Source organism: Phaseolus vulgaris, chromosome 5, assembly GCF_051622355.1.
Source record: "Phaseolus vulgaris cultivar YP4 chromosome 5, ASM5162235v1, whole genome shotgun sequence".
Lineage (NCBI taxonomy): Eukaryota > Viridiplantae > Streptophyta > Magnoliopsida > Fabales > Fabaceae > Phaseolus > Phaseolus vulgaris.
Genome location: NC_143502.1, coordinates 40275749 through 40291633, shown reverse-complemented (window position 1 = coordinate 40291633; position 15885 = coordinate 40275749). Strand labels below are relative to the sequence as shown.

The 15885-nt window shown below is 28.5% G+C and overlaps 1 protein-coding gene and 1 pseudogene across 1 annotated transcript; one reads left to right on the top strand and one right to left on the bottom strand.

Moving 5' to 3' along the window:
* Positions 1 to 3639: 3639 nt before the first annotated feature.
* LOC150027637 (WUSCHEL-related homeobox 2 pseudogene) lies at positions 3640 to 4615 on the bottom strand (annotated as a pseudogene).
* Positions 4616 to 11064: 6449 nt separating this feature from the next.
* Positions 11065 to 14782, top strand: LOC137816998 (ubiquitin-conjugating enzyme E2 7). Its single transcript, XM_068620190.2, has 6 exons — positions 11065 to 11395; positions 11516 to 11618; positions 12167 to 12264; positions 12334 to 12434; positions 13413 to 13490; positions 14542 to 14782. Exons 1-6 carry the CDS (start codon positions 11353 to 11355, stop codon positions 14617 to 14619), a joined length of 501 nt encoding a protein of 166 aa, XP_068476291.1. The 5' UTR covers positions 11065 to 11352; the 3' UTR covers positions 14620 to 14782.
* The last annotated feature ends 1103 nt before the right edge of the window (positions 14783 to 15885 follow it).

Genomic DNA, 15885 nt, shown 5'->3' with positions numbered 1-15885 from the left:
TATTTAAAATTATTTAAATTTTAAATTTGGTAGAAAAATCCTAATTAAATATCAATTTAGAAACCATTTAATAATAATATAAACTAATTTAGAAATTAATTTTTTTAATCTAAAATAGTTAATTATTTTTTATCTAAAAATTAGTTTTTATTTCATAATTTTCTTGTAATTATATATGTTTTTCTTGTAATTATATATGTTTTTGTGTTCTTACTTTTCAGTATACTTCTTATTTTTTTTATTAATGTGTTTTCTTATTTCAATGTATTTACTTACTATTTTCATGTGTTCAACACTCAAATTTTGACACTTACACACAATTTTTTTTATATTCCATGTCTCATTTAACACACAATTTTTTTTATATTTCATGTCTCATTTTACACACACACAAAAATTATATTTCAATTTTTTTATTTAAATAAATCATGTGTTGCAGGGCTAAAGTATTGGTACTCTAGTGTCGTAAATTATAAAATATATTATGGGTTGAAGAAAGATGAAATAACTTGATACTCACAATAAAAAACAATTGAGCACTTTCAATTTGTAAAAAAAAGTACTTAAAGATTATTAACTTACTTTAAAACTCATAAATTTTCATCAATTTATTTAAAAAATATCATTGCTCATATTTTAAACTTCTTAATACATTATTTAATAATTGAACTGTTTATATGAATGCCAACTAGCTTTTATGTTTATAATTATCAATTATTGATTATTATTTATAAATTAATGGTATAATCAAGAGTAGCATCAAAACTAAAATATAAATACAAATTTACAAAATTAATGAGGAATTAAAAATAAAAAAACATTAAAAATATAGTCCGTGATTTGAAACAAATTAACATGGTTTATAATAAAAAAATTACTAAATTAATCATTCTCCTTAAATATTTGATTAATACTACTAGTACTAGGTATGATCATTCTACTTAAGGCAAATTTTCGAAAATTATGAAAAATGTAGTTGAAAATTGTGTTAATACACAGGCCAACTGCACTGAACACTCCAAAATTAATTACTTATCAGAGAGTGGATGCATAAATGCTTCAAATACCCATAAATTCCAAACACTAATTTTGAGTTGTTTATTTCTTTTTTTTAGAATAAAAAACTTTTCAATTAAAAAAATTAATGTGAATTTTTATTTATTTATTTAAGCTAAGAAATGTTAAAATAAAAAAGTATCTCATATATATATATATATATATATATATATATATTTTGAATTGGTTATCAAAATAAGTTAATCCTCAAAACATGAAAAACTGAGTTTTTTTATATGAAAATTATCACTCCTTGTAGCTTTTATGTTATGAAGTTGAGAAAATAAAACCTGTGAGTGCAAATTTATTTTGTCTCTTCTCTGTCTTGATATAATGAAACAAAGTGTAATGTATTTAGATATTTTTTTTATGAGGCTGAAAAAAATAGACATGTTTGTATATTAGTTTAGGGATTAAATTTTTCATCAATCAAAATTCAAATAATTATGTTGGGTTGTATTAAATTGAGACACAATTTTTGTTATATAATAAGAGAGAATAAAATGAACTTGTGTCTTGTATCCATCATTTATTTTAGTTTATAACTCTCAATTGTTGCAGTCATGTAAAAAATATTGAAAAAAAGTTTGAGGAACACAATATTTTCACTTTCTAATGTAAAGATAATGTAAACTTTTCGTAACATCTTTGTCTATCATTTTCTTTCCACCTATTTAGACAAGACAGACACATATAAATACTTAGTTTATTTATTCACATTTTCTTTATGTTTACTTTTTATATTCACACTTGTTTTATATTTATATATTTATATACATTTTATTTTTACTTATTTGTAATTCATACTATCCATGCTAATTAAAGTTATAAACAAATTTTCGGCTCCTATACATTAATTGAAGTTCAATTTAATTAAATTTAACTACTTATCTTTATGTATAGAAATCAATAATTAAAACATTTTTACCAAATATTTCAAATGTCTAATTTAAAAAAAAATGAAATTAATTGGCCTCAAATTTCCCGTTTACACGGGTTAAAACACTAGTACTCTACAAATAAAAGTAGTAAATTATAAAAACTACAATGAAAACAATTGAGTACTTTCAATTTCTAAAAACAATTACTAAATTAATCATTCTCCTTAAATATTTTATTAATACTACTAGTACTAGGTATGATCATTCTAGTAAAAGCAAATTTTCAAAAATCATGAAAAATGTAGTTGAAAATTGTGTTAATACATAGGCCAACGGCACTGAACACTCCAAAATTACTTATCAGAGACAGTTTTTTTTTTTATCAGAAATAAAATAAATAAATAAATAAATAGATGCATAAAAGTTAATTATTTATTTTTTTTAGAAAAAAAAATATTTCAATTAAAAAAAAATTTCTGTGAATTTTTATTCATTTATTTAAACTAAGAAAAGTTTAAATTCAAAAATAATTATTTTGATCAGCTCTATTTATTCTGAATTGGTTATCAAAATAAGCTAATCCTCAAAACATAAAAAACTGAATTAATTTTTTTTCCATTTCAGTGTAAACTAAACCTTCCACATATTTCACTCTTGTATAACACTTTCAGCTGTATGCATGTTTCTATTCTTTTAACTTTCTTTCTTTTTTATCTTTTTCAATCCTCTTTATGTTTTTTTATTCTTTTTGTGGGTTGATTTTAAATAAAATTTTCCAATATTTTATGGTATAATAATTGGAAATACTTGATTCCTCTTAGATTAGAATTTATTTAGATTTATTTTGCTGTATTTAAATATAAATACTACTCAGTGTTATTGTTAAGAATAATACTTTTTTTACTTTGAAGTTTTTTTAATTCGAATAAATGAATAATTAAAATAAAAATAAAAATATCATGTTAGCTTTTCATATTGGTTAAACAATAAACTGTTCATTTCCTTCTAATCATACTTTTTATTTTTTAATTATTAGTAAGAACTAGAGATTAATTTGTGTTCAAATAGCTAAGTTAACAATAATTTTTAATTAGAACTTTATTTTATAATTATAACCCAATATTTATTTTAAAATTGAAAATTTTAAAAGTGTAAATATCCCCTTGTACCAAAAATGGAGGGAGGGAAAAGAAGTTTACCTTCCCATTATAAAACAAATTACAGAAAAGTTTTATTGACACTTGAAAAAACATACATATCTTTTTATTCTTTAATGTTTTGGATTTAGAGTTTAAGCATATCTAATAAATTTAATTTTCTTAAGTGGATCATATCATATAATTGCCATTTAACAAAGGTGTTTTTTCTTTGAAGTTCACTGTCACACTGAACAGAAGACTCCTCATTGTCAGCACAATGCAAACATATCAGATAAAAAGTTGCTACATGTAAATTCAACTTCAAGAATACACCAAACTTATTAGCTACTTTCTTTTCTGCTGTTCATAAAACAGGCATTGGTCTAGGTTACTACAATAAACTAAATATCCAAGACAAAAACTCATTTCAGAGATCAACAACACTAAAAAACTACTAGTTAGTTGTTTAGATGAATCAAAAAGTTAAAAAGTCCAAGAACTGTTGCTTTTCAGGACGGCTATCTTCAACAACACTAAGAGAACCATGACATGTATCAGTGACATCAACTGAAACTAACTGAAGCATGTGAAGACACTTGATTGGTAGTTTTTTCTTCCAGGATGCCTGTTGGATGAAGAGGGAAGAGAGTTAAGGTTTTGCTGTCACTGATGCTATAGTTATAACCCGTTTGTACCCTCTGTTGCAATTGTTTCTGCTGGACATCACACATTTTCAGCATCCCAAAGGGCACAACTGTCTCAATAACACCTCCTGCTGGAACAATCTTTCCTGGTTGAGGATAGAAGTTCATTCCACACTGTTGAGGATAAAATGGGGCACAGACAACTGAAAACAATAGAAGAAATCTTTGATTTCAGACTCATAATGTAATCAATGTGAAAGGTAAACAAACTATAGAGGCATGAACACCTTATGGTGACTTTTGAGTTTGGTTAAATACATGCATATACCTACTTAGCTAGTACATTTGCATGAACAGAGAAATATTGGTTAGGAAAATTGGTTATACACACATACTTTCACTTAACACCTGTTTTTTTTTTTGTCTCTGTATATAAAAACATAAGGGAAGGAAGATTTAACCCTATAGTACACTTACCCTCCGCACCACAAGATTCCAATATCATTATGAAAGCAGCGTGATCATAAACAATCAAATAGACAACAGAACAGTATAATGTGTTAAAACTCACGGCAAAAAAACAAAAAATTATACCAGTTTGGCCAATGGGTTGTGAGGCATGAAGAAAGCTATTGGAATATGCAATGCATTGTTGCTTCTGCTTCTGTCTTTGACGGGCTTTATGATTCTGAAACCAGTAGAAGACATTTTTTCCTTGAATGTGACCATAAGCACTGAGTCTAGAGGTAATCTCTTTTATCTGCTCAGTATTTGGAGTCCTTATTCCCTGCTTGTAAAAGCTCTCCAAGATTGCTATTTGCTCTTTCTTAGGGCTCCACCTCGAAACTGAAAGACTCCCACTTGGTTCTCTTCCTGCTGAAGTGCGACTCTCCATCTTCTTCTTCTTCTATCTTTGTTGTGATTCACAGATAGAAAAATATATGCTACTATATATATAGTAGTATTGTTCTATTCATTATTACTACGACTCTTTGCATGGCTAGGTGGCATTCATTTTCATGGAGAGATATGATGAAGTCAAAGAAAATAGTTGGGAGAGGGAGTAAAGAGAGATAGGTATTGTCTTATTTTTGGTGCAACATCTCTGAAAACATGGTGAGTGGCGGCTGAGAGAGATGTAGGTTTCTCTCTTTTTTCTTAAACAATCATGTTTCCTTTGGATTTGGTGCAATTGTGGGAATGATTAAGATTAACATTGATTTCTATTTCTATTTCCAAAGGCATGGTGGCTTACATTCTCCGGGAACTATAGAGAGAAGTTTGGGGCATTCAAAGGAAAACCATATTAATTGGAGTGCAAGGTGCAGGTAAGGTTTAGCTATGGCATGCTTTGGGAATTGAAATGGGATAAGAGGAAGCTGAAAGGTTTAGCTAGCTTTCAACTGGGAAGACTCAATAAGTGCTAGTAGTTGGATTGGATCATATACACACATAAATTTATAGTGTGATGATAAGTGGAAAACCATGCAATAGACTACAACTTAAAAACCAAAAGGAGAAACAACTTTTTATTATTGAAATGGATTACTTTTGAAATTTTACTGGCCAAATCATATCTGTGAACTGATGACCTTTAATTTGCCTTAAATTAACATTTTCCAAACTTATATATTTGTAAGTTTGTTACTGTAACTTTTTGTATATCAAACAAATTGAAAAGGAGAGTAAATTAACCTAGTGTTTCTATTAAATCTATATACATTATACTTATGTATAAAAGAGTATTAGAGTTTAGTTATGTTTTTTTTTTTAATTATATCATCACTTTTTGTTCTATCATGGAGGAAAATTACTTTTTAGAAAATTACCTTGTTAAAAAATTACAACATACTTGAGGTATAGACAAGCTCTGTTCATTAGTGACAGGTTCATTTTTTCTCCTTGAAATGGGGAGACAATTGGGGTGGGAGAGTAAGAGCACGAATCTACATCCTCTTGGGCCAGATCTCAATAACGTTTAAAAGGCAATTTCTACCTCCACCTCCTATTTTCTTCCTGCGCCTCCATAGATCTTTTAATTCCAAAAATATCCTTCAGCAAAAATTTCTTCCTCCATCTCCTTAAATCTTTTCATTCAAAAAGTACCTTTAAGTAAAAGGTGTAGGTTTTTTTTTCCATTTTCAAATTTTATAAATTTGTAGACCTTTCGTTCTCTAGACCTTTCTGAAAGGTAGTTTTGAAATTGTTCCTATAAAAATTGGGCTCGAAGGGTACTTCAGTGAGGACTCTATGTTCCTAGAGAACGAGTTTTCAATAAAGCCAAGAATAAGAGTATTGAATAGAGTTTTGTGTGTCAGACAAGATAAATTGTACTTCCTGGAAAGTGATATTTATAGATCTTTTAGGTGGCGACCTTTGGGTTGGCGGTATGATTGTCATTCATTGCTCCATAAATAGTCACTTGTCTACGACGAAAAAAAATTAATTTCCTACCGGAAATCTCGCTCAAACGAGAGGTTTTTTTTAAATAAATAATAAATAAAAAACTTAAAGGAAAATCAATTCCTACATGCCTCTTGATCAATGCAGATAATGTATATTGGTTTGGAGACAGATTTTATTATTCAGGGGACAAATCTAGCAAATGAAGGAGGATCATCTACAACTATAGATGAAGATTTTAATACGGAGCTAGATAACATTTTAGGAAGAAAGGATTAAACAAAAATATGGTTTTATCTTTCTAATTTTCTTTTCTTTTCAGTTATTTGAATTTTGTTTTATTTTTCTGTTTAATTTTATTATTATTTTTTGGTTGTTTTGTTTCTTGTTTATTTGATTATTTTGTTATTTTTTTTTTTATGGTTTGAATTGCTATTCTTGAATTATATGCTTGATTTATTTTCAGTTTTAATTTAATTGATTTGTAGTTTTATTTTTCTTGAATAAATTCAATTTTAATTTAATTGTCGAGTAGTTTTCCAGTTTTATTTTTCTTAAATAAAAAAGAACTGCAATATTAATTTTAAACTGTGGACAAAAGGAATTTGTGTTTAAATACTAAATAGTGAGATAAATTAGACACAAGTTAGAAAAGAAAACATGATTGAATCCCTATTCAAATGTAGTTGAAATTGTAATACATGATAATTTAATATTTTTTGGAAGCCCAACCTCATTATAATCCTCGAAAATATCTCAAGATTCATGTTTCTAATATGATTGTGATAGGAAAATGAAATGATAAGCAACTGTGATTTGTTATGATTCAGTTAAAATAGAGAAAAACACTTACCTGTGAGCATATGAGAATAAATTTCTTAATGAATTGTCATTTTATTTGTTTTGATTTGATCATGCAAGTTGATTGTATCTATGTTTTTCTATATTTGAATTTGGATTGGAAGCATCACGAGTTTATAATTTGATTTGTTTTTTAGTAAATTGAGTTATTTTGATATTTAAATTCAAATATATTCATTTACTTTGTTTGAGGTCAAGTAAGATTCTAAGTTGAGGAGAGTTGATAAGTGCCAAAATTCATTAACATTTCATATTAAAATATAGGCATTTATGAGTATTAATTGCTAAAATAAATATAAAATAACCCATAATTTATGAATTTATACATTTGTACATATTTTGAGATTTTAAATTGAATAAGAACATTTTATTCCTTTGTGTTAATTTCAAGTTTCTAGAGGAGAATGAAGATAATTGGGCAAAAAGAAAATATACAAAGCCAAAAAGAGAAAGTTAGAATGCACCAATACTCACTAAAGTGGCCCAAATGCACAAAAAACGCCAATTGCCATAAGGGGAGCTCGCTTGAGCAAGATGCACTAGTGAAGTTGGGCTAGACAACGTTTTGGTCGCTCAAGCGAGCTCCATCTTGCTTGAGCGAGAATTCACTTACACCCAAGCAAATTAGGTTAAATAGGGGGCTTGAGACACAACCCTAAACGTGCAAGATTGAAAAGAAAACAGAATTGTAACCCAATTGGGAGAATAAGAGGTGTGAGAAACATTAGAGGAGACAGTCATCAAGGAGAAACATCTTTGATCTTCTTTTCATGCTTTCCCTGCATGTAACCATCATAATGTATGATTAATTCTACCATTTGGGATTGAGAGTAATCTGTTCAAACTCTTATGTATTGAGATGATATCTAAACATAATATTATGTTTTTGATTAATGATCGGTATTATTGTTTTGCTTATAATACTTGGTTTACCATTATCTAAAATCTTAAATTTAACTGGAAAGTACTTTTAAGGTTATGACCTAAATGATAATACTTAACATATTTGAATGCTATGAATATATTTGAAATGTTAATTGCTATCAATGTTTAATCTTAAAGATAAATTATTTTTATAAATATGCGAGAAATCGATATTTAGGAAACATCTTAATAATTTTATATGCGAGGAATCAATATAAATGATTTTTATACGACATCAATATCAATCAAAGGACACAATATTGTTATGCTAATCAAAATACAAAATAGTGAGAAAGATCAAACTCAATCCCTATTTTTCCAATTGAAACAACAAACTCTTTGACTTGTTTTCTTATTAATCACTGTCATCATAACTTTTAACAAACTTTTATTATTCTGTTTTATATTTAGTGAATCTTTTACTTGATTATTCAACTGTTCATTGTGGGTTCGATATCCGTCCTTAGAGGAGTTGAGGACAATGAAGATTCTCTCATCAAGAAGTGTTTGATGAAGAAAATATGTTTGAAGGTGTATAAGAAATGTATATCATGATCTTAGTTAGGATAGAGTTGTTTAAGTATCCTTTTGCATTTTTATTCAACCTCTTGTCTCATAGTCATGGTGATGATCTTAAGCACATGGATCTTTTAAAAGGAGTTTTCAAAACTGATTTTACTGCACTATATTTTAATCTATTATTTGACAAAACAATTGATTGAGTTGTACTGCACTAAATCTGTTTTGATTTTTTTAAATTCTGTTTTGTCTCCAAAATTTTGTTTTGTTCACATATTTAGTTTTCAACTGATCATAGGTTTGTTAGGTTACCACCAACTCTTTTTTTCAAAATACAATCTGTTTTTTCAAGTTTTAATATGTTGTTTTATAACAGTTTTTAAGTGTTTTGGGAAAACTGTTTTTTATTTTAATCCTCTAAAAAGATAGTTGTATGACAACTCAAATCATCCCTTGCAAATACAAAGTGCTTATAATTTTAATTTAAAAATAATTTTTTAATTTAAGGATAGTTTTTTCAATTTTAATTTAAAAATTAGACTTGAAATTTTATAAGATTTGGTTATTTTAACATCTATGATTAAAATCTATAAAAAAAATAATGGTTGATTCTCCATTCTTTTTTTAAAAATTGATTTTGTTGAATTTCAAGACTACTTATAATCACAAAACAATACCTATTTAAATTTATAAACATTCTAACTAAATGAATTGATTCGTCATATTCAATTCAAAATAAAAGTAGACTTATGAATTCAATTAAAATAAATAAATTACATAATTAAAAAGTAAAGAAATAAAGCAGAAGAATGACTCTATCATTTTTTTTAAAAAAAAGAAGAAAATGTGCTAAATTTGAAAGTGATCTATTTTAAATAACCATGGAAAGTATAAAGAAACTATTATATCTGTAAGACAAATTTGAAAAGTGCATATATGAAAAAAAAACTTGATACTAAAAACAACAAATAAAGTTTTGTTATTATAATACTCTAATTCTAACAACTAATTGTAAATAAAGAACAATCGAATGTGATTCAATTGAAACTCTTAAAAGAATAAAGTCACTCAAACTCACCACTATGTGTATAAGTATGTGTTCACACCCACATTACAAATCAACTTTGTTACACATTATTAAAACTAGTTCTAAACCATACACTTATTTAATGTTAACTTTCAAAACAATTTCAATTCTTCCCTAAACTTATTAATTTAGATTTTTCATTTTTTTTACTTTATTGGCTTGTATTGAGATTTAAAATTAAAAAAAAGGGTATTTGGAAATTGCCTCAAATGGTTTACATAATGTAATCATTGAAAGGGTAGGTGAATTTGACCTTGATTCAGAAAGAAAAATGTCTTAATTAATCATATCATAAAATTGAATAAGAGGAGTCTCAATCCCGAGATTCAAGTAAAATTTTAGAAATTCAAATTCAATTATATCAGACAAAAAAATCCTAATGATTCAAAACTCGTTTAGCTTAGTGTTAAATAAAATGAGATCTAATTTTCACTTTATCAAATTTGAAGGTAGGAAGAAATTTGTCATAAGCATTTATAAGTAATCTAAATCATTCACTACTAATAAAAAATTATTAAATAAAAACTAATTTTAAAAAATAAAAAATAATTAAGTATTATATTAATAAAATTAGATATTATTTTAGAAATTAAACAAATTATTAATATCTAAATTTGTTTTTATTTTTATAAATGATAATAAATAATTTTTAAATTAATATCTAATTAGTTACCTAAATTTTAACTGTTAATTATTTAGATTTTAAAGTTAGTATTTAAAAACTACCAATTAATTTTAACTACTAATCTTTTAATAGAAAATAATATATTTACTGGATTCATTAAATATAATATATATTTAAAATAAATGTTTAAAAAAACTAAAAATGTTGAAAACTGATTAAAAGACGAAAGAAAATTTTAAAAATATTTTTTACCAATTTATTTTATCTCATTTTTTCTACTTTCTTCTCAATAAAAAAAATTAATCAAATTTTTTTGTTCTATATATGTTTTGCTCATCTCCAAACATATAATCATAAATGTAATAATAGTCTATTGTTACTGCACCAATAGGGTAGTGGAGAATATTATTTTAGGTGTGCCTCTAAGCAACCAAAAACAAAATGGTCCCACATTAGATTCACAAATCTAATCAAAGTATCTCTTATACAAAAGTCTACTAGTACACTCTGCCCATAATTCTTGTTTTATTTAGGTAGATTTTATCTTCTCATGTTATTTTTTTAAATATTTTTACATTATTTGTTCCAAAGGTTGTTATATAAAACTATAAAATAAATAGTTTCAATATTATATTGAAATTAAAATATTATTTTATTCTTAATATCCAAATTCTTCTTATTTTTTTTTTCTCTCTCTCTATATGTGAAACCCTCTCTCTATCTCTCTCTGAGATTCTGAAATTCATAGGAAAAGTAAGAATTTACATTTGTTTACATTAGTTTATTTTTTTCATGTACTAAATAAAATAACAACCTTAAATGTATTGATTGGGTTTAATAAAAATGTATTATTAGTGATTTTTTTTGGGAGATTAAACCAATTATAATTTTAAAAGAGGGAAGTGTAGACCACCTTGTTGGATGCAGGGGTTTTGGTTTAGGTTGGAGATTGGAATCATTTTCTTTTCTTTTGTCTCTGTTTTTTCATATAATTCTTGTCTCTCTCTCTCTCTCTCTCACTTCATATACAATAAGGTTTCTATCTATCATATCTACGTTACAGAAATACCATACTATAAATACAATTCAACTCTCTTTCACCTTTCCTACTTCTCTCTTCTCTCTTCTCTGTCCTGTTTTTTTTTTTCCTTCTCAATCTCACAACCAACCCATTCCTTCAACTCTCTCTCTCCTCCCTCACCCTTTTTCGTTGATGGCGTCCCAAGCAAGCCTCCTCCTTCAGAAGCAGCTCAAAGGTGTCTTCTCCTGCGCCCTCCCTCATCCAATCCCCCTTCTTCTTCCTTTCTCTATTGCCTGTTTCATATCCTTGCGTGGATTCTCCGCGGCCTTCTGATCGATCTCTATTTTCTTTGCAGATCTCTGCAAGAACCCCGTTGATGGATTTTCCGCCGGTTTGGTCGACGAAACCAACATTTTTGAATGGAGCGTCACTGTAATTGGGCCTCCCGATACTCTCTAGTAAGCTCTGTTTAGTATATATTAACCTTTTCTTTCGCACCAATCTTTGCGATTTCCAGTTTTTTTTTCGGATTTTAGATTCCCTTTGCCTGTGCAGTGATGATTTCTCTGCTTTTGCTTTCTGGGGTTTTGGGTTTCCCCCTAAAATCGCCTTCTTTAGAATTTTGTCGAAAATTTATTTTTCTGCCCTATTCTTGACGAATCCAATCCATTAAGGCGGTTTTTGCATGTGCCCCTGTTGGTTTTTTTAATTCTCAAGATTATAGTTGATATTCGTAGGCTTGATGAAAATAATACATATTTATATTTATTTTTGTAGCGGTTTCTGCAAACCATGACACTTTCCTGATTTGGGTTGTTCTTGGCTGGGTTCATTTGGTTGTACTTGTTTTAAGAAATTATTTAAGTCAATACTTTACTTTCCCTTATTGGATTGGCTTCACTGGTTATTATTTCATTTTGTTTCTATGGTCTTTTATAGCACTTGAGTTTTCAGTTTTACTGACTACATGGCTTTCTTGTTTTGTCAATTTTTTAATTTTGTGTAGTGAGGGAGGATTTTTCAATGCCATTATGAGCTTTCCACCCAACTACCCAAATAGTCCGCCATCAGTGAAATTTACCTCTGAGATATGGCATCCCAATGGTTAGTTTGACTCATTTTTTTTATCTTGCTTTCTTTAATGCATGAAATTTAAAGATGTTCAAATTGCAGTTTATCCTGATGGGCGAGTTTGCATATCAATTCTTCATCCTCCTGGTGACGATCCGAATGGTTATGAGCTTGCAAGTGAGCGTTGGACACCTGTTCATACAGTATGTACAAAAAAAGCCGTAGATTTAATTAATTAATTTATTTTAATAATGAGAACTATGCCTTATAATCAACTGGTAACTCTGCTTTGAATTGCTGGGTAAATTGATTTAGTGCTAGAAATGTGAGATGATTGTTGTTTGGTATTCCTTCCTCATGCTTTTGTTTGATAATCAAGTTAAATTATGTTAAGGCCTACCACAAACCATATGATGCACTTGTTGAATACTATTCGTCCTGCAGTTTGGGGAAGTTATTCCATCCAATTTTGAGCTGCAAGACATACTTAACAAATTCAAGAAGATAGGTTTCAATCTTTTCATTTCATGAATGGATATAGAGATACAGTATATATTAATAAGCGCAATTCAGTGTCCTTAATGATGTAGATTAGTGTAGTTCAACATTAGTTGCTCTAGCATGTGTGATCTATATAGGTTATATCAGTGTGCGCACTTGGCAAGATATATAGCATGTTTAGCTGTGTATCTACCTGCTGTGTGATCCACATTTACTGTGATGCTACTGATATAATGTACTCGTATATGGCAGAAACTATCCGTCTCGATTTTATATACTAGGCTTCATCTTGTGGTGGTTCCTCGTTCTCTTTATACACATAATCTCGATGAGATCCTCTTGTGATACTGTTTTGTACTCTCAGCGTTGTATTAATGATAGTTCACATAGTCATCCTAGGATAGAGCTCTCCATACCATGCACTTTCAATGAGAAGGAAACTATTAGTCTGCTACTAGGTATTAAAATTCCAACATTCTGAATGATAGCCCTCTCTTCTCAGTCTCTGAATAAAGTTCGAAGATTGAAAGGCTCATGAGTGGCTTTTATAATTTTGCTGGTTTTTCTTGCTTCTTGCAAAATGTATGCCACTTCTGCTCCACTACTAGTGGTTTGATACGGTACTTGTAAATCTATTTAAAACCTGCTTATGAATTAATATTATGTATTCTAACTTGCAGGTAGAAAGTATAGTATTAAGTATCATATCGATGCTTTCTAGTCCTAATGATGAATCTCCTGCAAATGTTGAAGCTGCGGTAAGTTTGGTCATTTTGTGATTTCATTTTATTTCTGCATTGTTTCCCTCAGTCATACTTTGTGGCACTTATTTTCATCCTAGAGAAGAAAAATATTTTAATTATTTCAGCGCTTCTTTTTCTTAAGGTTATGTGTTTGATGTGTGGTGGAGAAATTCTGACTTATGTCGGTACTTGAGCAGATAGCTAGTGTTATGAAGGGTGAGATGGGGGATTTCAAATAATACAGAAATAGTGTAATACTTCTATTAACAATTAGATAACAAAGTGAGACAAGTAGCCGTACTCTAATTGCTGATTTAAGCAAAACCTTGAACTTCTATAATCAGAGTTATGAAGCACATAAATAAACAAAAGCATGAGAGTGCTTATTTTAGTATTATTTCACCAGGCTTGGCAATTTTGCTAGTATGGGTAGGATTTTGCTCAGCTCAACTCAACTCTGTCCCATCTTTCAAGATAACATTCAATACCCTATGGGTCCATCAACTTTAAGGGTGAAACTGGACCAGTCCCACCAGAAAATATAGAAACATGCACCGTATAGCCTCACCCTCCCTACCTCACATTTATGGATATTATGAAGAAATTCCTGGAAGAATATTTAAACATACCAAATAATTAATCCATCATTTGGTAAAGTTTAATAGCTATGTTTGAGATACGTGTTGTACTATTAAAATTACATTTTGCATGAACATGTAGCTTAGTATAAATTAACAATGTCTGCAGAAGTAGCATAACTAGGCATGATGCTAACTTTTATGAGGGACCTTTGGCACTATTACCCTGTGACCACCCTGCCTTATGACATTATGTCTCTGACCCGGGAAAACTAGTACCTGATTGACTTTCTTGGTGTGTCCCGTTTAAAGCAATAAAAGCATTTGGAATTTTCCATGTCTGATGTTGCTGGGTTCTAAGGTGTAAGCTATTGTGGATGTGTGGATACTGTATCCTGTTTTGCTGCATACCACATGATCCTTTAGTTATGTGTTCCTAAGATGTTTTACTGATTAGTTAAAGAACATGTGATGATGTTATGTTGCAGAAAGAGTGGAGAGACAGGAGAGATGAATTCAAGAAAAAAGTTAGCCGGTGCGTGCGGAAGTCACAAGAAATGTTGTGATTTACAGCTGAATTCTGATCCTGCTTTTGTGAACTAATGATGTATGCATTGGCTCACATGTTACTGTTGATCCGAGTAGACTGCCATGTCTTGGAAAAACAAACTGTATTCTAAGTGCTTGGTCACTAGTTTTATGAGAAATTTAGTTTGTTCATTTGCATCACCTTATTGTTCAAATCATAATTAGGTGCCAAGTTTTGTCTTCTGCTTAATTGTCATTTGCATTCTCAATTTTCTCATTGCTTTCTCTTATATTCTTCTTACCTGTTTTATTAATGAATAATCTGCACATATCAAAATTATAATGTTCATAATTTATGGAAGATACCCATTTTATTTTCTCAACATGTTAACATTTTTAACTCATACTATTTTTTTATTTTCTATTGAAATATTTTAACATTTTTTGTTACAAACTCAAACGTGTAGGTTTAATAAATTAATTCCTTATACTAATTGTGTTCTCTTTTATGGCAAGAAAATATTTTTATCCATATATCACTGTACATTGTCTAATAAAGAAAAAGTGAAAAGTTGTATTAATTTTATTTAACTTTTTTTTTATCATTTGTTCATATGCTGAAGCAAACAAATGAACTAAATCAAGGAAAAGGAAAACAATTAGGATCGTTTTTAATTTACATTACTTATGCTTCTCTTTATCTGTTATTAGTTTTATGAAATTATTATTTTTAATTTATTTACTCATAATTCTTTAACTCGTAAAATTTGTATTTTTGTTAACTTGAAGATATTTGTCATTCTTTTGTGTCATGTTTTGGAATGAATGAACTAAATCAAGGAAAATGACAACACCTAGAAAGTCTTTGATGGTTCATTATCTTTCCCACTTCACCTTATTTTGAAACTGATTTTAAATTTATTTACCTAAAATTATGTAACTCAGAGAGTTTTTATTTTTTTTAGCTTATAATTTTAATACTCTGAAGATTTTTCAATCTATTTAACCTTTTAACTATTATTTTATATCATGTTTTGGAGTAGATGAATTAAACCAGCGAATGTAACATTAGCGACGAACTGTTTGAAGCTACATTATATATACATGTAATGCTTTAACTTTTGAGTGTTCTGGACTTGTCCATGAACTTGTCCTTGGACTTGTCCATGGACTTGTCCATGAATTCTACGGTCTCAAATTCCATTTTCTAAATTATTATCACTGCAACTAAAAGAATTAACGCTAACATTAGAGAGAAAAGGAAAATAATAAGGAAACGAAATGCATATTAAGTTGAAAAATTT